The sequence below is a fragment of the Actinia tenebrosa genome, unplaced genomic scaffold, assembly GCF_029948245.1.
Source record: "Actinia tenebrosa isolate PJP-AT-01 unplaced genomic scaffold, QUT_ActTen_1.0 PGA_scaffold11__36_contigs__length_13525064, whole genome shotgun sequence".
NCBI classification, from domain to species: domain Eukaryota; kingdom Metazoa; phylum Cnidaria; class Anthozoa; order Actiniaria; family Actiniidae; genus Actinia; species Actinia tenebrosa.
In genome coordinates this window covers 9,749,695-9,772,159 of record NW_028292571.1, presented here as the reverse complement: position 1 = coordinate 9,772,159, position 22,465 = coordinate 9,749,695, and the positions used below count along the sequence as shown (strand labels likewise).

General features: G+C 37.0%; 2 protein-coding genes and 1 pseudogene across 3 annotated transcripts; all 3 read left to right on the top strand.

Annotated features, from left to right (window-relative positions):
- Window positions 1-1,639: 1,639 nt before the first annotated feature.
- LOC116290981 (cytoplasmic polyadenylation element-binding protein 1-like) lies at window positions 1,640-9,897 on the top strand. Its single transcript, XM_031698101.2, has 11 exons — window positions 1,640-1,706; window positions 1,805-1,968; window positions 2,983-3,229; window positions 3,623-3,742; window positions 4,147-4,263; window positions 4,745-4,837; window positions 5,177-5,304; window positions 5,751-5,865; window positions 7,127-7,210; window positions 7,595-7,689; window positions 8,624-9,897. Exons 2-11 carry the CDS (start codon window positions 1,933-1,935, stop codon window positions 8,816-8,818), a joined length of 1,230 nt encoding a protein of 409 aa, XP_031553961.2. The 5' UTR covers window positions 1,640-1,706; window positions 1,805-1,932; the 3' UTR covers window positions 8,819-9,897.
- Window positions 9,898-13,687: 3,790 nt separating this feature from the next.
- On the top strand, window positions 13,688-16,316 carry LOC148912501 (medium-chain acyl-CoA ligase ACSF2, mitochondrial-like; annotated as a pseudogene). The gene is made up of 3 exons (XR_016119249.1): window positions 13,688-13,706; window positions 14,132-15,314; window positions 15,661-16,316. The product of XR_016119249.1 is annotated as a medium-chain acyl-CoA ligase ACSF2, mitochondrial-like (transcript).
- Window positions 16,317-17,612: 1,296 nt separating this feature from the next.
- Window positions 17,613-20,480, top strand: LOC116291006 (protein NATD1). The gene is made up of 3 exons (XM_031698129.2): window positions 17,613-17,803; window positions 18,198-18,307; window positions 19,671-20,480. Exons 1-3 carry the CDS (start codon window positions 17,644-17,646, stop codon window positions 19,794-19,796), a joined length of 396 nt encoding a protein of 131 aa, XP_031553989.2. The 5' UTR covers window positions 17,613-17,643; the 3' UTR covers window positions 19,797-20,480.
- Window positions 20,481-22,465: the final 1,985 nt, after the last annotated feature.

Sequence of the window (22,465 nt, the reverse complement as noted above, 5' to 3'; positions counted from 1 at the left end):
TATACTTTAGTATTGTTACGTTTTTAACCTTTCGTCATTGGGACCTTATTATTTGTGATGCAATAAATAAATCCCCATTTGACTTGTTCCCCTGTTGTCTGGAGTAGTAAGAAAGCAAGGATGATAGTACATTTTTAAATTTTCACACAATGAATGGGGGATAGAATACAACGATAGTTGACACAAAGGCGAAATCTGAAACCTATATTAGTAGGAAAGCTAAAACGAAACTTATCGATACCCTGAAATAATCTCTACTGAAGCTGATCAAAGTCAAGGCACGGCTAGCTAGTGAAATATTACGGTAGGATCGTGTCTTGAATGGTGTAAAGCACATTTCCCCCCCCCCCTCCCCGGCCTTAAAGAAGTTCAAGCAAGCAAACAAAAATATTTATCACAAACCGGAAGTAATTTAATTTTTCAAAACTAGCGTATTACGTCATAATGGGGAAAAGTAAAAGGTATTACTTTGAGGACACTTGAACCGTGAACACTTCGTTTTTTTTTTTTTTTTTTTTTTTTTTTTTACTTTTTAAAAATGCATCACTGTAAATCATCGGCTTGAGCCAATATTGTTTGGAATTAAGATTTTTCTTTGATTGTACTCTGTATATTTGAACCCAATGCTTATTTTAGAGGGTTTGAAAGGTTCGCGTTTTTTTTTTTTTACTTTTTTCTTTTTTTCCGGCGTTTAGAAAACTCGTCTGCTTAAGTTCCGGCCATGAATTTTCAAGAAAAATATGATGACGATGAATGACAATAAATTCATTCATGGCATCACCGGCTTAAGGGAATACACTAAACAAAAAATAAAACCCGACAAACTCAGCCATCGGGAACTTTTTCGTCCAGACGAAGTCATCGATAACCAATCAGATTAAGAAGATCCTAAACTGCCACACATTCCACGAGTCAATCGTCCAATCATATTGGAGAAGCCAATAAACTGCACACATTTCTAAGGCTCTTAATTTACTTATTACGCATGCACACATTTCACGTGTTTTATCTTCAAAAAGGATGAGAGGACGAGTTTGCAGCTCAGAACGGTTGCTCCTTTGAACTGTGCAAATCAACTCTACAAGAATGACTCAAGAGGTATTTTTGAACCCGCCAGAACCATATTTAACTGTCCTACACATTCACTACGTCCTTTGACCTTTATTTTAGGTCCATACTGCGTATTCACTGCGAAAACTGCCTTTGAATATTTGACTCTTCACAGACATTTAAACTGATTTATGTTGTAAACCACTACAATGGTGGATAATTTACGCATTGGAAAACTTTCGCTTGGATTTTTCTACCTAACAAGAAAGCATTTGACAACAGAGTATTGCATAGTAGATATACGAATACTTGAAGATGCTGAGTGTGCGAAACTGTCTTTGACTTCATGCACAGAAAGCGAAAGTTCATTTAGCTAATTGGGAATATTCTATAAAAGAAGATTTAATTCTGTCGTGTGTGGTTTTGCAAGAAATACTTAATTCAGAGTTTGTGATTTATATTTTATGAGAAGTATAGAAACTCGTTCCCAAATAATTTTTCAAACTGTAATGTTTTTTTTTTTTTAAATCCAGTGGAACGCGATATATCTATATGTCAAAATCTAATCATAACTTGGAATTATTTTTAGAATCGCGAAGGGAAATGCTCTATTCTGAACCATCTTAATGCTCTGCTAGACTCAGCATTGGATCCTAGTAAGTATTATATATTCTTATTTATTCTCTTTATATTTTAAGCACATTTCTATAGATATTATAGCTAATTTATTTTAACCTGCTCGCCTGACCTGTAGATCTGGCTGGAAGGGGATTATTCTGCCCTCCACAATCAAGTCAGCCTCCTCCAACAACCTACTACAATAATCCATATTTTAGCTCCTATTATCAAGTCACACCGCCGGACTCACGATCTGCAAGCCCCATGAACTATGAAGACAAGTTATCTGAACATCTATTGGTAAGACATTTCTAGATATATATTTTAACCTCGCTCGTTGTTGAATTTGTGTAGTTTCGGGCTTCCCTTTAGCAGTCTCGACATGGTATCGAAGTGAATAATATAAGCCTTGCGTTTGATCTGAGTCTTTTGAAAAAAAAAATCATAATCTGAACAAGCCGTTGAAAAAATTATTTTACTTTTTTTAAATATCATGCGTGTGATAAACTGGTTGCTATGGTGATTGGGAGGCCATATTCGATGATAAAGATTTGATGCTGCTCATTAGACACTTGCAATTAAGTTCTAGTATTTGTAATAAAATCAAACAAATGCATCGCCGGAGTCATTTATTGTACAGCTATTTCAAAAATGGTTGAATACTGAATAGTGCATTCCAAGACCATAGGGCATTGTGGGTCTCGTTAATAGGTCCCTTTCGAATTCCAAATTACCGCTGTGTTCCTTGATTACAGACTCATTTGCACAGGGTTAGCCTTGAGTTTGTGCAGAATATTCACGTGTTCCAGTCAAGGTCCGTCGAGTTTCAAAGTGTTTGTATTGTTGAAGTTGTGCATTCTTTACTTTACTGTTGGTATTTGTGAATATTTAGACACTGATGTGAGGCTAACCCTGTGCAAATGAGTCTGTAATCAAGGAACACAGCGGTAATTTGGAATTCGAAACTGGTCTATTTGAAATAAAAAGTAAATATACAGCAATTAACTCTCTACATTTAGTATATTGTTTCAGATGGAATAAACTAGAAATAGAATAAATAATTATTATTAATCCTACTTTAGACAATGTCATTTTGACCCACAATGCACTTTGGTCTTGAATGCACTATTCAGTATGCAGTATGCAGTATTCAACCTTTTTTTTGAAATAGCGGTATATTTATATTTGAATTGCCAAATAAATTATGTTTATGCATGCTTGTTTTTCCCCTCACTGCAACCCGGCCGTATCCATGCACCCCTTAACCTCACACCCTTAGGATTTACTAATATATTCCTAATATCTACATCATAGCATAACTTAGCAACGTCAAGTGTCATGGGTACTCCTTCACCTCCAGGGAGTATGCCATCATCTCCAATGGGTTTCAAGTCCTCCCAGTCTCCTTGTGCTGCATTCCCATTCTCCCCCCTGACACCAGACAGTGACATCAGCCCCATCAGACCTTCGTACAGTGGAGTGCTGATGTCTGGGGATTCCACTGCCAGGCAGCAGTTGTTTCGAGCTTCTGCTTCTCAAGTTGAGCAGGACTTAATGGCAGGTAACTATTGCCGTCATGTTATTGACTGGTGTTGGGTTATAATAAGAGATTAGAAGCATGCGGTATATATTGTTGTCTAGCTTGGGTACAAGCATTACCAATATTGCAAAGAAAACCTGTTTCATTATGTAGATCATGTCTTTAATTATCAGGATGCATTGTGGACTAGCATGGGTATAAACAATACAATATAAGGTATTACAAAAGTAGTTTGTACCCAATCTAGACCATGATGCACCCTTATTCATGTGTTTTCTCATGTGCAAGGAGTGCAACTGTTAAACAAAGAAAAGATACTCTAGGGAATGACACATGGTTTGAAATGAGAAAACATGTAATGCCTGAGTGTGCCTGGGCCTTAAGGTCTATTAAAGTGAGTGCTTTGAACTTCAGTTACAGGAAGAAGCTTGCTTACTGACCCCCGGTGGGGTAGTAGCAAGATGTCTGGTTTCCTTGGTGATCTGACAGGACAGGATTGGCTTCAACGTCAGTCACTCTTACAGCAAGCCCCAGGTATTTTATTCCTGTATTATTATTGTTTATATAATTACCATTTATTTATAGGTCATATTATATTACTTTGGTTTGGAATTGATATTTCTGCGATATAAAATGGCGTATTAGTAACCAATAGAAAAAACCTGCATTGAGCTGGGACTAAGCAGTGCATTGTGGGATTGTTTGAGGCAAAATATTTGTAATGATTCTTCAACTATAGTTTCATTTCAGTATAATAAAATAAATGGTCTTGACCAACTGGTTACAGTGTGACATGTATTATGACAATATTTCAAAGTTGGCATCTCTTTTTACCCCTAAACTGCTCCACAATGCACTGTAATGCCATTAACTCAATCCAGTTTTTTTCCCTCGACCTCAGAAGGCCAATATTTACTGATTTATTTTTCCTGGTACAGATTTCATGAGATTGAACATGAAGAAATGGTCTGGTCAACTGCCTCGCAGGAACTACAAGAATACAAGCTACTCATCCAAAGTATTCCTTGGTGGAGTCCCTTGGGATATCACTGAAGGTACGCCGTAACATGTCTTGTGACATTTCGTACAGGTAGGGACCTTAAGCTGCAGGATGGCAACGACGACAACTGCAAACATACAATAGCACTAATTGCGCTATTCGATAGATACTCGTTTGAATGTACGAAATACTATGCATCATTGCCGTCTTATGCTGAAAGTAAGACGTGAAATGTCCTATTTTTATGTACTAAAGAGAACGGCTACGCCAAAAGCTTATCTTTGCTGATTTTCTTATGAGTAAAGCACTCCCAAAAGACGACATTTCACTCTAAAACGGAGGTGCTTATTGAGTAACATACTAGGTAAACTCAAAATGATAATACAGTAAAAGGTTGGAGCGCTTCAATTTTCCCAACGTTGTCGCCCACGTTGCCGTCCTGCAAATTAAGGTCCCTATTTTCTTCCATGGACCTGCCCTTAAACTTTGGGTCATAAGTGCTTGTATCTTATATTAATATTGCATTCATGTTGCAGCATCATTGCTGCTGTCATTCAAGCCATTTGGTAACGTGAAGATTGAATGGCCTGGTAAAGCAGATGGACGTCACTTACATCACCCACCTAAAGGTAATATATATCATATATCAAATATACTTTTAGGGGGGAGGGTGCGTGATAACTATGGTCTTCAGTGAAGATATCCTACTAATACTACTCTCCAAGTGTTAAAACTCTTAAGAGGGGTGCCATAATGGTTTATAATTGAGGTGCATGTGACTTCATAGCTGCCATGTCGGATGACTTCAACAAAAGATTTGGTCTTGGTGCCTTTTGTCATATCAACCAACATGGCGACAGCCACTTGTTTTGTCTTTTCATTCCCATGGGAAGGGATGCCCATCACTAATGGTCTATGATCCTTTGATCAGGTATAAATATGGCTAATAATATATTTTCTATCTATAGGTTATGTGTATCTAATCTTTGACTCAGAGAAGTCTGTCAAGGCTTTATTAACCTCTTGTACTCATGATTTCACTAATGGAGGAGATTGGTATTTCAAGATATCCAGCAGACGAATGAGATGTAAAGAGGTTAGTAAGTTTGACATAACCCAGCGAAGATAGTTATATAGTCTTTATTTAAAAAATGAAACATCGTTTGACTATAGACCAAATTCAAAACTCGCACCGATGTGAGGCTTAAGTTGTGAACAAAGGGATCTGGCAGGTTTCGTGACTTTTGAATCACGCCAGATCCCTTTGTTCACAACTGAAGCCTTACATCGAAGCACGCAGGAGGTGCCGTCACGCAGGAAGACACGCGTTTTGATTGGTTGGGAGCACGTGCTTTATGAGAGCAAATAGCACGCACGCTTCATGCTTCTCCTAACATTTCTCTCGTGTTCTGACGAACCCGCGTGCTTTATAACGGTACACAGCAGGTGCGCGCGTTTTCTATTTCTTAATTAAATATAGCACAGTTCTCGACCTATCAGAGCGTACTATCTAAAATATATATAACAATTTTGTGTTGATAGGTACAAGTGATTCCCTGGGTGTTGTCAGACACCAATTATGTACGTGGCCCTCATCAGCGTCTGGATACCAGTTGGACCGTGTTTGTTGGTGGTCTTCACGGCATGCTTAACGCGGGTAAATAACTTTATGCTTTTAGCCCCGTTTACACTAGCGATTTTTGCTGCGATTTTATTGCGATTTTTGCTGCGATTTTATTGCGATTTTGTCCATACTAAATAATGGTAAAGAATTTACTTGTAAAGTTTTTTTCAAGATACCAAGATTTTCCTAGACGAATATCTCTTTTGAAGGATGAGACAAAAGATTTCATATTTCCGAAAATCGCCGCAAAAATCGCCAGTGTAAACGGGGCTTTTCACATACCCCATGTACAGGGCTTGAAATAACGGCGAACATTAGACAATGACTGCGGTGTCATTCCCTAGAGTACCATTTCTTTATTGAACGATCGTGCAAGAGAAGACACATGAATGAATGTGTAAACGACAAAGAAACTTATTCTTAAGGGATGTCTGAAATGGGAAAATATTACGGCCATGCAAAAATGCTCTATTGGAGCGTAATACATACGACAATCACGGCATTCGATTAGTGCAGTTTTCGTATAACTGTGAAAAGCTCAGTGCCGTAAACGTGACGTGCCGTGACACTTTCTAGAATTTTAATTGGCTGATTTTTTTTCACGCGCAATATGATTGGTCTAAAAGTGCCGTGATCTTGGCGTGACCGTGTCCGCGCCGTGTTTATGTCGTGTTCCGGGTATTTGATTGGATGAAGAGTAAATTATCGTGCAATGTTATTGGTCTGGTGTATCCCTTGCAGTGTCACGACCGTGTTCGTGCCGTGAGCTTTTCACAGTCATACGAAAACTGTAATATAAAAACACTTACTTACAGCTTATCAATCAATGTTGGATGTACCCTGCAAACTAGCACGCTCCTTGGCAGCCCAAGTTAAAACCCAATGCCAGTAAAATAGTTTAGGCGCAAAAAAATGCAATACGAATCAATTTTGGTGAACTTTCACTTGTATAAACAACGTATGAACACTGGTTTGCCTGGCGACTGCTGTAATACGGACTACAGAATCGCGCAACATCGTTTCAAATGGAAGAGAGAGTTTCGACTTCGTGTAACAATGCCAATGTGTTGCGCGCAGTGGTATAATACAAGCGACTTTTGCTCTGCAGCTTGCACCAACTTTGACTTATAAGACGTCGAGCCCGGGAATCGTATTAGTTAGAGAAGAAGCATGAGCAGCGCACGCCATCCTTGTTTTCGCTTTATTCACTATCCAAAGCGTTTATATCTCGCTTATTGAGTGCAAGCAATAAAGTCCGTATTTTTCTGCTGACGGATGATGTTTACCTTTCTAGAGGGGCTTGCATACATCATGAATGAGCTGTTTGGTGGAGTAGTGTATGCTGGGATAGATACCGATAAACACAGGTATCCCATAGGTAAGTGTTGTTATTCTTATCAATATTCAAAGCAATATATCACACCTTTCCTTAAATAGCGTTTTCGCTACTTCTGATGATCTGATCGCCTAGCAACAGTCACTAGGAAGATAGAACAATGAATGCGGCATCGGTGTATTGTTTCTGTGTTAATTCTCAGTTTTGTTACTATGGTTACATGATCTGATCGCCTAGCAACAGTCACTAGGAAGATAGAACAATGAATGCGGCATCGGTGTATTGTTTCTGTGTTAATTCTCTGTTTTGTTACTATGGTTACATGATCTGATCGCCTAGCAACAGTCACTAGGAAGATAGAACAATGAATGCGGCATCGGTGTATTGTTTCTGTGTTAATTCTCTGTTTTGTTACTATGTTTACAGGATCTGGTCGCGTGACATTTGACAACCACAAGAGCTTCATGCAGGCTGTACGGGCTGGTTTTATCGAGATAGAGACACCTAAGTTCACAAAAAAGGTATCGTAACAGCTTGCAATAATTACCATATAAGTACTTATTCTGTCCGTACAGGATCGGACTACATTACAAACATCTTTTGTTCATCATGCCTTATATAGTGTTGTTAGTACCCAAGATAGACCACAATGCATCCTGTTTATCGAACTCCAAAAAGGACTATGAAACTGCCTGCACAATCAAATAACGAGGGCCCACATTTTTAGCCATTAGATGTTGGTCCACGACCAACTAGACGCCATCCTTGAAATATATTCTGTAGTTAACAAGATTATTTGGAGCCATTCCTTGCAAAAAAAAAAATTTTTGAATGTTAATACAAAAGTTTAAATTTCGCATGTCACATGTTTGATATGGGGATTTCCATGTTAGATACTGTTAGGTATCAGGCCCAGAAACACGTGCACAAATCAAGCACGCGTACGGAGAAACAATCAGCATCGATGAAATTCAATAAGGCATCAAATCAAGCAATATCTTCGTTATGACGCCCTACTAGGGACCTTAAGCTGCAGGACGACAACGTCGGCGAAATTGAGGCGCTTCAACCTTCTATTGTATTATTATTTTGTGTTTACCTAGTATTTTACTCAATAAGCATCCCCGTTTTAGAGTGAAATGACGTGTTTTGGGAGCGCTTTGATTATAACCAAAATCAGCAAAGATAAGCTTTTGGCGTAGCCGTTCTCTTTAGTACGTAAAAATAGGACATTTCACGTCTTACTTTCAGCATAAGACGGCAATGATGCATAGTATTTCGTACATTCAAACGAGTATCTATTGAATAGCACAATTAGTGCTATCGTATGCTTGCCGTCGTCGTCGTCGTTGCTGTCCTGCAGCTTAAGGTCCCTACTATGATGTCGAACGTTTGACTGAAAACGCCTGACATCGAAATGTCCTGCTAAATGTCTGTAATATCTTGCTCTGTTAGGTACAAGTAGACCCTTACTTGGAAGACTCTCTATGTGAGACATGTCATGCTACCCAAGGCCCATTCTTCTGCCGTGAGGAATCGTGCTTCAAGTACTACTGTCATTCCTGTTGGATGTGGCATCATTCAATCGAGGGTTACCGTGACCACCGACCACTGACACGCACCAGCAAGTCTGCAGGCTCTCCCATGTAGACTCAAGACAGGTACAAGTCTTTGGTTGACTGATATTCAAGAGATGTTTACAGGTTTTGTTAATGGTAACGTATCATGTATGGTAAAAATTAAGGTCGACCTCTTATACCTTGTTGCTAGGAGATGGTTAGTTCTCTTTGCGTTGCCATAGCGACCTGTTGTGATGGTGATGTGGTGTGTTTGTAAATAGTTTTGTTTTCAAGTGTTTTCAAGCCATGTTTATTGATCATGACGGGGTTTTCCTTTGAGATTTTTGAGATATTTTCCCAGCTCTTACGGTTAACTTAATATGCATTTGAGGCTTCGTCCTTATGAGTGCTTTGCACGTGACCTACACGTGACATGCATGTAATCTACACGTTACATGCACGTGATTTACGTGTGACCTACACTTGACATGCACTTGACATGAACGTGATCTACATGTGACATGCACGTGACCTACACGTGACGTGCGTACACGTGACCCAGGTCTAAGTGCATTATTTTCATACATTTGGAACTTTTCAGAATAACAGAATAAGTCTTAGATGTGGGATTGTTCCATTACTTTATTATTCTCGCTTGTTAACTTTTTTTTGGCCGAAAAACACGACTTTTTCAACTTAAAATGATATGAATTTGACCGGCCGAGCACCTAGCAGCAGTGCCGTGAATAGAGCCGGATCGAGCTAACAGAGCTGGTCTTGTGTTTTTGCATGAGATGTACATATTCCTTTAATTCTTGCCCAGGAACTTTTTGAAATGCAGATATTCAGACCTATCAACCAGATAGCTAGTTTTTAAAATATTTATGATCAAAACAGAAAATAAACATCGTTAGCTTTTTTCCTTTTTGTAAAATTATTTGACAATTTCTTTTAATTTCATATTTCCTTTCTAAGTTTTCATAGCTCATTTTGAAGTTTAGCTCGGGGGGAAGGGAGGAAGGAGTTTGTTGTATTCCCCCACCCCTCTACACATAGTATTGTTTAGTTTATTATGGCACTCGGGTTTTATGGATAACTTTGCGTGTGAATAACACAGTTCTTTGAGTGAATGGTTTTATATGTTTGTGAGCGCAGTTGAATAGTATAATATTTATCGTCTTTTAAGATTTCATTTGTCAGTCTTGTAATAACTTATTAATTGACTTGGAAAGGAATAAAAACGGTGAACTATTAGAATATTCAGTAATTAAGAAATATTCTAACGCTTTTCAGCTATAAAAAAATGAATATTTTTGATAAATAATTGAGATTTTTTAGATTTTAAGGTGAAGTGGAAGCGAAAAAAAACCATGTAATTTTCGAGAGAAAAACCGTAAGATTTGAAGCACTGTTTTGTTACTCTCCAAGTCTCGCGTGAGATGAGCTTTTTAACTTTGGATAATATTATTAGTATTAATTATCGATCTCATTAGAGATATATTTACTGTTATTATTAAATGCTTATATTTTGATTGAGCAACCCGAGATCAACCAAATAACGTTTGAATTCGTTTTATATATTCATTTCACCACCTATCATTGATGGAATTTTTCTATACATTTGTTATTTGTTCACAATATTTAACAAGTTTTGTTATTTTTTCGATTCTTTATTGTTTATTTTATATAATTTTTGACAATAATTGAACGTTGTAATGAAGCATCTATAGTGTGCTAAATAATTGAGAAAAAAATATAAAATATAGAAATATATGATGAAAAATATTTGTAAGCGTGCGTAAGGTACGTATTTACTGCTTTTAACTAAAAAATAAAGTTGATTTTTCAACGCCTTTGTGTCGATCAGAGTCTTATGTTGTTAGATTAATATTTTCCTGGCTTTGTACCATCACGTGACTGCAGCCATGTTAGATGGCAGAAACAATACAATCATTTAACCGCATTAAGAGATAATTCTTTTCGTATTAAGAAGTGAGCGCCAAAAACTATTTTTTTGAAGAAAGGCTGTTACAAAAGACTAAAATCTTGTTATTCAGAAAGTTTAACTTGTTTGGAAGTGGAGATGACCGAAAACAAAACATTTATTCGAAAATGAGGTTTAGGCCTTCATTTGCTTATTTCCCATATATTTTCTATAAAAAAGCCTGACAAAGCAAGATTCTAATACAAATGCAACAAAACATCTTTGTACAATTGAAAATACCGCTTCAAACAAGTATTTTATCCTGCAGTACATCAGTTTCTAACTGTTTAAAGGTTTTGAGTGTTAACCCAAAACGAAAATTGGGATCAAAACTCATACGAAGGTCTAGTTTTTGGCGCTTTTTGCTCATTATTGCTCGTTATTTTTTTTAATGTCCTCTTAAAAGCAAAGGGTTTTATTGTTCTACCATCTAACCACAGGCAGTCCAAGCTGTATTACGGACTCGGCACGTGATGGTTCTAAGCCTCGATTTTCTCTTGTTTTTCTCTACAATTTCTGGTATCTTAAGATTTCTGTCCAAAAGACTTTTAGTATCTTTTAGGATACGTTTTAACATTTCCGACGAGCATACCTGATCTACGCACGCACTATTTTCGATCTCGTGAGTTTTCGAAGTTTTCATGTCTCGACACATGCACGCGTATGATGATGTAAAGGCCGGTTTAGACGGTACGATTTTCGCCTACAACTATCGTATACAACACGCTCGCGCAATCCTACGAATCGAGTCGTAGCGTGTAAATCAAGCCTACAACTCGCCTAAGACAGACGCGAGCGTGTCGTATGCGATAGTTGTAGGCAAAAATCGTACCGTCTAAACCGGCCTTAATAGATATATGATACATGATATATGATAGGTAATGATGGTATTTTAAAAGGTCAGTCATGGTGGACAATATCATATATCTGTTTGCATACATGTACAGGTCACTGAGTACTAAACTCACGTATTTGGAATCTTCTTATATAACTCTAGCGTTAGATTCATCTTTCTAACACCACAGGTGAGTCAATATTAGGGATGTTTACGAAATCCACGACGGCCAGGTCAAACGGGGGTGTGAATAATTCCTATTTGGGGTCCTGTAATGTTTATGAGATTTCATTCAAGACATCAGTATAGTCCACTCATCGAGAGAGAAGGCAGGCTTTGAAGGAGCAAAACCCTAAAGTAAAGTTACTTTCACCTCCGGCTGTCCTTGCTATCGTAAATTTCGCAAATCTTAATTTAATGAAATAATATTTACAGGTTCTAGTTATATCCTCTAGCTATGAGAATGCACCAGTCAAAGCAAACCCCGACGCTTATTGACCCTTTACATTATTCCAAAGTGCTTTACAACATCAAAAATAATATACAAAAGATAAAATTTATTAACAACTAAGAAAACTAGCATCTACAATTAAAATATATACTAAATGAAAGAAAATTCCAATAACTACAACTATGCTTCCTTAAATAAATGTTTTTAGTTTCTTCTCAAAAATATTTATGCTATCACATGATCTAATATCGTGAGCTACGGAGATTATTCCCGGGGGGAGGGGGAGGTACTCCGCCAGAATTTGGTTAGGGGTGTTCCGCTGAGATTCTGAAAGGGGTACCCTGTTTATGACAACAAAAAAAACAAATTTGTAGACTCTGTTATAAAAGATATAATTAATTGCACTGAGTTCCCGTTTCAATTATCATGTCATCTCGCGTATCGTTTTTTTAACAGTTTCCGTCAATACGAAAGTAGAAACCCTGAACATGACAGAAAACTCAGGAAGAACTTGTAACTTGAGTGAAATTGCATATCCTGTTTATGACAAGAAGCTCGAAAAACCATACCCTGTTCAGCGGATCATCCCCGTATAGTCCATATATGGGAGTTACCCCCCCCCCCTGGAAAAGAACAAAACTGGGCCACTGATTGAGAAAAAGCACGTGATCCATACGTTTGTAATTCATACTTAGATAATAACAAGTAAACCTTTATTAGATGACCTAAGAGTGCGAGACGGTTGATGTATATAATAACTCGCTTAGATAAACTAGCGAAATACCATTTAGTGCTGTGAGCACAAAAAGATTAATCTTATATTTGATTCTCTGTGAAGTTCGACGTTTGACCTTAGTGTAACAAGACCCTTCCGTATTTATTCTCCAGAATAGGCGTTTTCGAATTAGTCAAATACCGCTGTGTTCATTGATCACAGATATACTTAAGCCCCGTTAACACTGGCGGTTTTTGCGGCGATTTTTGCTGCGATTTTTGTGGCAATTTTCGGAAATATGAAATCTTTTGTCTCATCCTTCAAAAGAGACATTCGTCTAGGAAAATCTTGGTATCCTGAAAAAAACTTTACAAGTAAATTCTTTACCATTATTTATTATGGACAAAATAGCAAAAAAATCGCCCTATCCCAGACCTTAAATTTTGATTTCACATACCCTACCCCAGACTACAACTAAGAATTGTACACCCTATCCCAGACTAAACCCCAACATTTATATATTAAGTTTTAAGATCGGATATGGCCATCATTGAAACCATTTCAAACAAACAGGAGCGGTCAACTACATCTCGGTCATATTACCTTTTGTTGACATGCAAAAGACGGTTATTCAATAGATTGCAATCAATATTTACTAACGTTTTTATTGTTTTTGTGCCGGCAGAAAGCGTAGCCTATTCGGCAAACATAAACGACCAAATCGTAACCCTATCCCAGACAAAATGTCAAAAAATGATATCCTACCCCAGACCCAAAAGCCGAAAGGGCGGCACATACTCATATATCAAATATAGGGGAGTACCCCCCCCCCCCCCCGGGGGTAGAGTAAAGATATTCTCCTAGGCAGCCGCTATTAGTGTCGTCACACCACGCTTACTCGAAACTAATAGCGGCTGCGTAGAAGACTAGAGTAAAGAATACACAACTTCAACAATACAACGGACCTTCATTAGAATGTATGAATATTTCGGGGGTTGGCACCCTGCATGTTAATCACCTACAGTTGCAGTAAATCTTCCCCATTTTCTATATTCAGTGTGCATGCTGTGACGTAGCCAGGATTAACAAAAAGACAAAAATGAAAACTAGCCTTACTTTTTATTTTTACAAAAATAAAATAAAATATAAAAGCCGGCATTACGTTTTATGTTTTAAAAAAAAAAAAACCTTATGTTTTATTTTTACAATCAAAATTGAAATTAACGTATAAAATATAAAAATCCACCATTTTGTTGCCATGAAAAGGGGGTTGCCTGTAGCCCTTGCCTTCCAACCCCCTCCCCCCTGGCTACGTCCTTGGCATGTCAACTTCTTCCTCTGTTTCTTTTTTTTTCTTTTTCTAAAAATAATATTACCATTTATTATAGGATTTAGTATCTTTTCGCCGCGAACAATGAGTTACGTCCACAAGCTTCATAACCAAGCCTTGGAACACAGAACTCCATCCCCAGCTTCTTCGCCATCATGCTCAAGTATCCCCTGACAAGGAAGCGTTCGTGTTTCGTAACGCTAACAAAAACAGAGTGGCCATAACCTTCAAAGAGTACGAAAGAAGATCTCAAGCACTGGCTGCAGCTTTGCTGGAAATAGGTCTTGTTCGAGGCGATAGAGTTCTTCTAATGCTGCCAACCACTGAAGAGTTTGTGTTTACTCAAATGGCTTTGAATATGATTGGTGCACTGGCGGTTGTTGTCGAACAAGATGGCTACCCCGCCATTTTTGAAACCAAGAATCTAGCATGTGTTATAGCAAGTATAGATTACAGTGTTTCCATGAACATGGAGAAAACGGTGCACGAACTGCACGCTATTTTCCAGCAAGGAACGCTCAAGGCTGGAGTCATTGCTGCTCACTCTGCAGCTTATCATGACTTGCTCGCATACCCGAAGGTGTACGCTTTCAAGAAGCTCGTTGACATGACACAGATGAATGAAGAATGTCGTTCAAGGGTGCAAAGAGCAGAAGCACAACGATCCCACTTTTGTACTCTTCACTTCCGGTAGCACAGGGATCCCAAAACCAATCCAGTTTACTAACCAAGCCTTCGTTAATGGAGCACGAGCGAATGCATATATTATGGCCCTAAACAAAGACAACATCCTGTTCTGTGATGGTCCATTTGACTGGATATCAGGGATGGGCTTCGGTATTGGCGTAGTCCTTTTGCTCGGATCCACCTTGGTTTCCTTTCCACCTCGTCTCTCATTCAAAGGAGGCATGACGACTACTATTATGAAGATTATGGAAGAAGAAAAATGCTCTCATTCCATCCTGTTGTTGTACTTTCTACAGGACATGGTATCAAGCCAGGAGGTCTGTTCCATAGATCTTAGTAAGCTCAAGTACTGCTTGACCGGAGGCCAACCCACCTCTGTCTCATTGATCAAGAAAATCTTCTCTTTCTATCCCCATTTGATTATACGTAATGCATATGGATCTACTGAGACCAGTCTAGTAGCTTCACAAGAGATCACCAAAGATTCTCTAGATTCTAAGGATCATTGCCTGATGGAAATCTGTCCTGGAAGTGAAGCAAAGATCATCGATGAAGAGGGTCTTGTTGTACCATTTAATACACCAGGTTTGTATTGATATGTTGTAGAAATACGTTTACTATTCTTCCTCTTTTGATAAGCCAGTAAAATGTGAATTTGCTCCTTCATCAGATGTGTATTGATGTTAACGTACCGGGGCTATTGTTATTGTTATTGTTGTTGTTGTTGTTGTGTTTCTTCTTCTTCTTCTTCTTCTTCTTCTTCTTCTTGTTCTTCTTCTTCTTCTTCTCAGCTTCTTCTATAGAATTTATGTCTTCCATGACATGAATTACGCTGTTACCTTTCGTAGGAGGGCTATGAGACATGATTTTATTAAGTCTTACAGCTTAATAGATGCAAAGTAAAAATGCATGCATTGCTTCTTTTTTTTAGGAGAGCTGTGTCTGCGAGCGAACGCAGTGTCCTTTATGAATCGAGATTTGTTAAAAAATCTAAAAGAACCTGATTTCCCAAGAGACGTGTCCCTAGGATGGCACCACACCAAGGACTTGGCAATCATCACCCCAGAAGGAAGGCTGAAACTCCATGGTAGAATGGATAATTTGATCAAATGTGCTTGTGATTCCATCCAACCGATTGAGATTGAAGGAGTTTTAGAGAAACACCCACATGTCGATAAAGTCATCGCTGTTGGCGTTCCTGATGAAAGGCTTTACCAGAAAATATGCGCCTGTATTATATTGAAAGCGGGTCACCATGACAACCAAGAAGCCCTTCGCGCCAAATTTGAAGAGTGGTGTAAAGGGAATTCCTGCGAGACAACTATTGGGTTGGCCATAAAACCGCATTATTTTGTGTTTTGTGAGGACTTTCCTCTGACGAGAACTGGAAAATTGAATCGAAGATTGCTCGCTGATATAGCAAGGAAAGAACTGGGCTTGTAGAGCTCTGGCCTCTTGCATAGGTCCACTGTTAGAGCAGTTTTACGTATGACTGTATTAATGGTTTTCACAGCCGCCATGTTGGATAGATTTAAAAAAAGATTCTTCATAAGTATCTTTTGTTATATCATCCAAAGTGTCTTCTCTTTGCAGAGATATTAACATTTGAAATATTAATATGCAAATGAGGTGACGTAAATTTTAAAATTTGTAACATTTTGCAGTGTATAAATTTACGGCAAGTGTTCTGAAGTGAAATAACCTAGAAGTGTACAAAACCATATATTTCAGTTATAAGGATGGTTTGCAAATGAAAAAAACTGCAGTACTTTCCACAACAGCATTTTTGAATAATAAATTAGTCTTGAATTAACGTCATCTCATTTGCATATTGATATTTCAAATGTTTATATCTCTGAAAAGAAAAGACCACATATACTGCAAAAATACTGCAACAATACTTCTACCCTGTTCACATATAAGTAATTAATTTGAGCCGGATATTTTATTCCCTTGATGTACACTTTAAGATTTTCCCTAAAAGCGCGATTACACGGACGGACTTGCGACACAAGTTGTATGGAGCATTGCAGCGCGCGTGTAACGTAAAGCGCAATTCGAAAAATGTTGCGAGACAAGATGCAGCAATCGTTGCAAGAAGTGGAATTCGTTTCTACTTTGGGCAACGATTGCGTCTCCGTTGCACCGTGTAATCAGTCTTGCAAACTCCTCGTATTCGCGCCTTTAAACACTGAATACAGGTATCCCAAACTGTGTAGTAATCATTATCTTCATAATGGTTAATAACAAAGCATTTTACTTATTATTAATAATATTTATGAAATTTAATTATTATTAATATGGAAATGGCTGTGAATCGCTTAATTCTCGTCTTAATCGCTACAAACCTTCACAGACAATCAAGAAATGATTGGGGGAAATATCGCCAGCTTTTATTCATCTTTATTATATATTTTTATGATTTTATTCTCTACTTTTACATCCCCATAATACCCGTTGCGTCTTTGAAGGGTAACCAATCAAAAAACAGTCCCAAACTGAAAGGTTTCTTAATTGAATTTATACTATAACTGCTTTTATGTGTACAATACTGATTATCAGTTTATTCCAAGTTATTTTTGCGTGTACAGATCATCAAGAGTTTTGGTCTTACAGAAAATGTATTGACTTACGAAAAAATGTTCAAAATCTACCTTAAACGTCTTCAAGCTTCTGTCTTTTTCTGTTTTTTACTTCTTCATTTTATTTTTGGATACCAAACAAGGTATTGTCAACATTGTCTGATCAGCCTTCAAGCAAAATAAGTGGGTTTTTACCCTCTGGTTACCCCCCAAAGACGCAAAGTGTTATGGGGATGTGAAAGTAGAGACTCTATCCACATGCTTGGGCTCCCTGTGTTGAAAGGTCTTGGGTTCCCTGTGGACTTTTTCCCAGTGCAGGATAGTTTAGTGACATGTGGAGGTCGTTTGGTGTTTTATCGAGCGATTTTTCGTCCTTTTTTCGCTCTCCTTCATCAATATTGAACAGACTTTCGTCATCTTATGGTATAATGAGTAATACTGAGGTCAAGCACGATATACAGGAAGGCTATTTCTTTATTAATTTGGGAAAAGGTGAGTGAAGTTTATCGGATTGATTTTTGTGTATGTAACTTTATTTATTTCACTTTATAATAAGTATATGTAATAGGACTCCATGCTGTCCAATTAAGAAATAATTGGACGAGGAAAATTCCGAGGACTGACAAAATTGGATGAGGCCATAGGCCGAGTCCAATTTGGCAGTCAGAGGAATTTTTTGAGTCTAATTATTTCTTGATTGGGGAGCATGAAATCCCATTACCTAGTAATTATATAGCTGCCTAATTAATCCCATATCAACAAGACCTGTTCAATTAAGAAAATAATTGGACAGTTACCTATATGGGATTAATGAGAAGCTGTATTATTATTATTATTATTATTATTATTATTGATAAGGCTACATCAATGTAACTGTTCTTGACAGATAAAGCAGTTCTTGAATATGAAAAAGAAGGCAAAAACACATTGAATATGTGGCATACAGAAGTACCTGTCAGTCACAGAGGACAAGGACTTGCGGCACATCTAGCAAAGGTACTGGATTGTTAATTTTATTTATTAATATATATACAATATGAATAGCCTGATCTGTATGGGTATTTACAAACACAAGCCAGAGTGCTTTATTACTGAGCACTTGGTTGGCCCACATGGGGGGGAATTTGACCAATCTTTCCCCAAAAAGTCAAATGCCCAGGGGGTTGCCTGGGAGGGGGGGATGGGCACCTTTGGAATTGACTCGTACATTAATAATCCCAGGGTTCGTGCTACTCCTTAAACTCCTTGAAAACTCCTTGAATTTAATTCATGCTTTCAAGGGCACTTGAAAAGCTCTTGAATTTTATGATGTTAGCAAAACTCCTTGGATTTTTGCTTTGATCATTAACTTGCATGGTTCTGAAATAGATCTAGTCAGAAAGATCGCAAAATCTGAAAGTCGGCCATGTGCAACCACCACATAAAACCTTGGCATAGTTAGCTGAACATACTCCTTGAAAATTCATTTTTGGGTCCTTGTATACTCCTTGAATAGTCCTTGAATTTTAAGTCGTTACCTCGGCACGAACCCTGTAATCCACTAATTTTCCAAAGTGCCTTTAGAATAAGATACAATAATATTAAAATCAAGCAAAATAAAGCATAAATAAATAAGTATTAACCAATATTAGCATGTTTAATATCTAATAAGCTATACTATTAGTTAATAATGACAACATTTAACCCATGAAATAAAAAAAACATGTCAGTCAGCATGTATTAGTCAAGAGAAAAAGATGGAATTAGGGCCTACTAATGTGTAGTCTGTTAGTATAATTTTAGATTTGAATAGTTTCTCATGCTGTGATTGCATGGTCAATCCACCAGTGATTCTGAGACAATAAGCAGATTAAGATTCCCGTTTTTCCTTCCCGCAAACGGCAAACGTGACCATGTTTTCATCGTTTCCCTACGTTTTACTTAACCTTTTGCAAACCTTCCCAACAAAGACACATATTCTTATTTTTATCTACTACTTGGAGATCATTTACTAATTCCTTTTCACTAATTTTAAAGAATTTTTTAATGGTCAACTGACGTTTCACGTTTGCCTGTAAACTGAGAAGACTCAACCTCTCTAATAATCGTACTGCTCGAGCGGTGATAATGAGGATTCCCAAAATTTGTCAAATGAAATCAGAAGTTAGTAATACTAATCCGTGCATTTTTATTCTGAATTTCATGTTTTCTTTAATATTCAAGGCTAACATCATACCACATGTAAAAAATATTCCCCTCAGGCTCAGTGAATATGGGGAAGGTTTACCTCACCACTCGAAGACTTAATTGTTAATTTGCTCTTTCAGTCAGGTTTAGTGACTTTCCTCTATAGTAACATCTGTATTGTTCATGATTTTAGGCTGCATTGGATCATGCCGTAGAGAACAATCTACGAGTAAAGCCAACATGTAGTTATATACAGAAATACCTTAAAGATAACCCACTTCCGCAGTACACTGAGAGAGTTTTACCAGCCGGACAATGAACTCTTCTGTAGAGGATGATATAACTTACCTTAATTTCACTTGGTCAGCTGATTGTAATCTCTGCAACAATTCACCTTTTTAATTTTTAACTTGTTTCCAAGAGACCTTTTTTTTCTTTGGTCATCCCTTGTCAGGCACCAATCAATGTAATATAATAATAATTGTAATAGACAACGAAACCCCTTTTATTGGATTATTTGTTTTTAGTTCCTGTTTAATGTTTGTGTTTGATTTGTAATCTGATTCTTTAGCGTCCCCACGCGCATATAAAAGTAATTTAGCATCGTTCTATTATAGTTAGTTTTTCCTAGTTTTCCTAGTGTTTTGAGTGTATTATTGCGTGCGTTAAATTCAAAAGAAGCGTAGCCCTTGGCAAACGGGACCGATATGTAAGTACAATTTTATTAGTTTTCTTAATTAGCAAAGTTTCATAACCCATTTAGTATATATACAAATATTGATCTGTTTTAATAGAAATCGAATCTAGAGTACCTTTTAGCCCTTCACAGTGGTAGCTTTAATTTGATTCAAGATTATATAGTGATTTTAAGTGCTTCATGAAATGTATTCAAATATTTAGTAAGTTTCGCTCTCGTATTGTATTTGCAGTTTACGATCATTCTACATTAAATCACGAAAGAGATTAGAACCTTGCTCTCCGTGGTACTATTGCATTGATCAGTAAAGTATCCCCGAAAGCTCTTCAGTCCCTACCACATGATCTGGTCCCGAAATTCGAGACATGTCATAATAATAATAATAATAATATTTATTTATAAAGCGCAAATACAAATCTGTTCTAAGCGCTAGTAAGCAAACGACAAAGACAACGACAAAATAAAATTATTTACAAAGAATATGCTAATTTGAAGAGATAAGTTTTAAGTTCAGTTTTGAATGAGGCTAGACTTGATGCATTTCGGAGAGATATTGGAAGTGAGTTCCAGAGTTCAGGAGCAGCCACAGAGAAGGAGCGATGACCATAAGATTTAAGATTATAAGAATGTGCTGATAGAAGAACTTGTGATGCAGAACGAAGATTACAATAATAAAGAGTATTTTAACAACACTTTACAATTATATATTGATCATAAGAAAAGAAATTTGGATACAACTGAAAATTAAGTAGGTTTATATTTGAAGCTTCAATCAAATTTATTAAAAATATTAGTTTAAATTGATCATCAAACTTATCTAAAACTACAATAATATACATTTCACTCATATTTACATTTCATTTCAAAATGTTACATTTCATACTACATATTACATATAAAATTTCAATATAAACTTTATGTACACAGATCAAAAGCAGTCATCAAGGAAATTAAGAATTTAATATTAAAAACATATTTGATAAGATGCAAACAACTATCTTTTTAAAAAAAAAACAATCCCTGCCAGTACTCATTTTTATAAATAGGCATCCTTAAAGAGCATTGTTTTTATATGGGTTTTAAAGGAAAATAAGAAAGAGAATCACACTGTCTTATTCTGGAGATGATGAATTCCAGAGATGAGGGGCAGCAAAAGAAAAGGTTCTCAGACCATAGGTTTTAAGATTGTAGGTCTTTTTAACAAGAGTGTTAGACAAAGATGACCTCAGAGAGGCAAGAAGAGATATAATGTAATGTAGCCTTTCTTGCATTCACTTCTAATTCACTTGTTCAGGTCAGCTAACTTTAATCTCTCCAAGGAACAGGGTATCTGTTTTCAAGTCCTTCTCAAGATATTTCTCATATTATTATATATTTTTTACATTTTCATTCTTCTTTAACCTTTTTCATCTTTCATACAAAATTTGGAAAACTGTACAGTATTTGTTTCCTTTTAAGGTGCTGACACACGGTGCAACATTGCAAGCAACAAATTTGAATCGGGGTGACACACATTGCAACAAAATCACGCAATATCGCTTGTATCAGCCTGCTATGTTGAAATATTTGGTCAGCAATTATAGATTTGGTGCAAGCTGATTGGCTGGAAATTTCAAAATGTTGTAGGTAATGTTGCAGCCATGTTCACATGATGAAATTTGTTGTGCGCAATGTTGTAAGAGTAGAGAGTGATTCAACTTCAGATTTGTTGAATGCAACGTTGCGTGCAACAAGTTTGGGGTAGACACGCTGCAGCAGTCCTGTTGCGTGCAATGTTGCATGTAATGTTGCACCGTGTGTCAGCACCTTTACAGTTGTATGTGCTAAGAAAACATCCTTTATTCTCAAGAGAATGCCACATACTCTGAAATGGATAAACCTGTGAGTGATTAGAACCAAGAAAAATTCCAAAATAGCTAGTTTATTTGATAATTTTCCTTCTATTAAATAATAAATAAATATCATTTTTTATAAATGCAAAATTTATGATATAATTCAACATTACTGATTGTGCTTCTGGATTGATGTAAAAAATTAAAGTTTTTGGCATGATTCACATAATCTAATAGTAAAAATCTAATCTAATGAAATAATTAAATTATTGATAGTAATGAGGGTGCCAAAGGATTATTTTATTATTTTCTCTCGATTATATTATCAAAAAGCTGTGGTGTGCGTGTCATATCTTGCGACATTGTGTGTGATGCGTGATAGGCCAATAACAGCTTCTCTGACACAAGATTTCCTTTAAAAATTTAGCGTGAAGCGTGTTGGGAACTCCTCCTTTCCCA

Bases quoted from the DNA above. Each gene is read 5' to 3' on its own strand.
- LOC116290981 (XM_031698101.2), top strand. From the start codon at position 1,933: ATGAACTATGAAGACAAGTTATCTGAACATCTATTG. The intron at 1,969-2,982 runs GTAAGACATTTC...TCTACATCATAG, and splicing joins AGTTATCTGAACATCTATTG to CATAACTTAGCAACGTCAAG. The intron at 4,264-4,744 runs GTACGCCGTAAC...TTCATGTTGCAG, and splicing joins CCCTTGGGATATCACTGAAG to CATCATTGCTGCTGTCATTC.
- LOC116291006 (XM_031698129.2), top strand. From the start codon at position 17,644: ATGTGGAGGTCGTTTGGTGTTTTATCGAGCGATTTTTCGTCCTTTTTT. The intron at 17,804-18,197 runs GTGAGTGAAGTT...TGTTCTTGACAG, and splicing joins CTTTATTAATTTGGGAAAAG to ATAAAGCAGTTCTTGAATAT. The intron at 18,308-19,670 runs GTACTGGATTGT...TCATGATTTTAG, and splicing joins TTGCGGCACATCTAGCAAAG to GCTGCATTGGATCATGCCGT.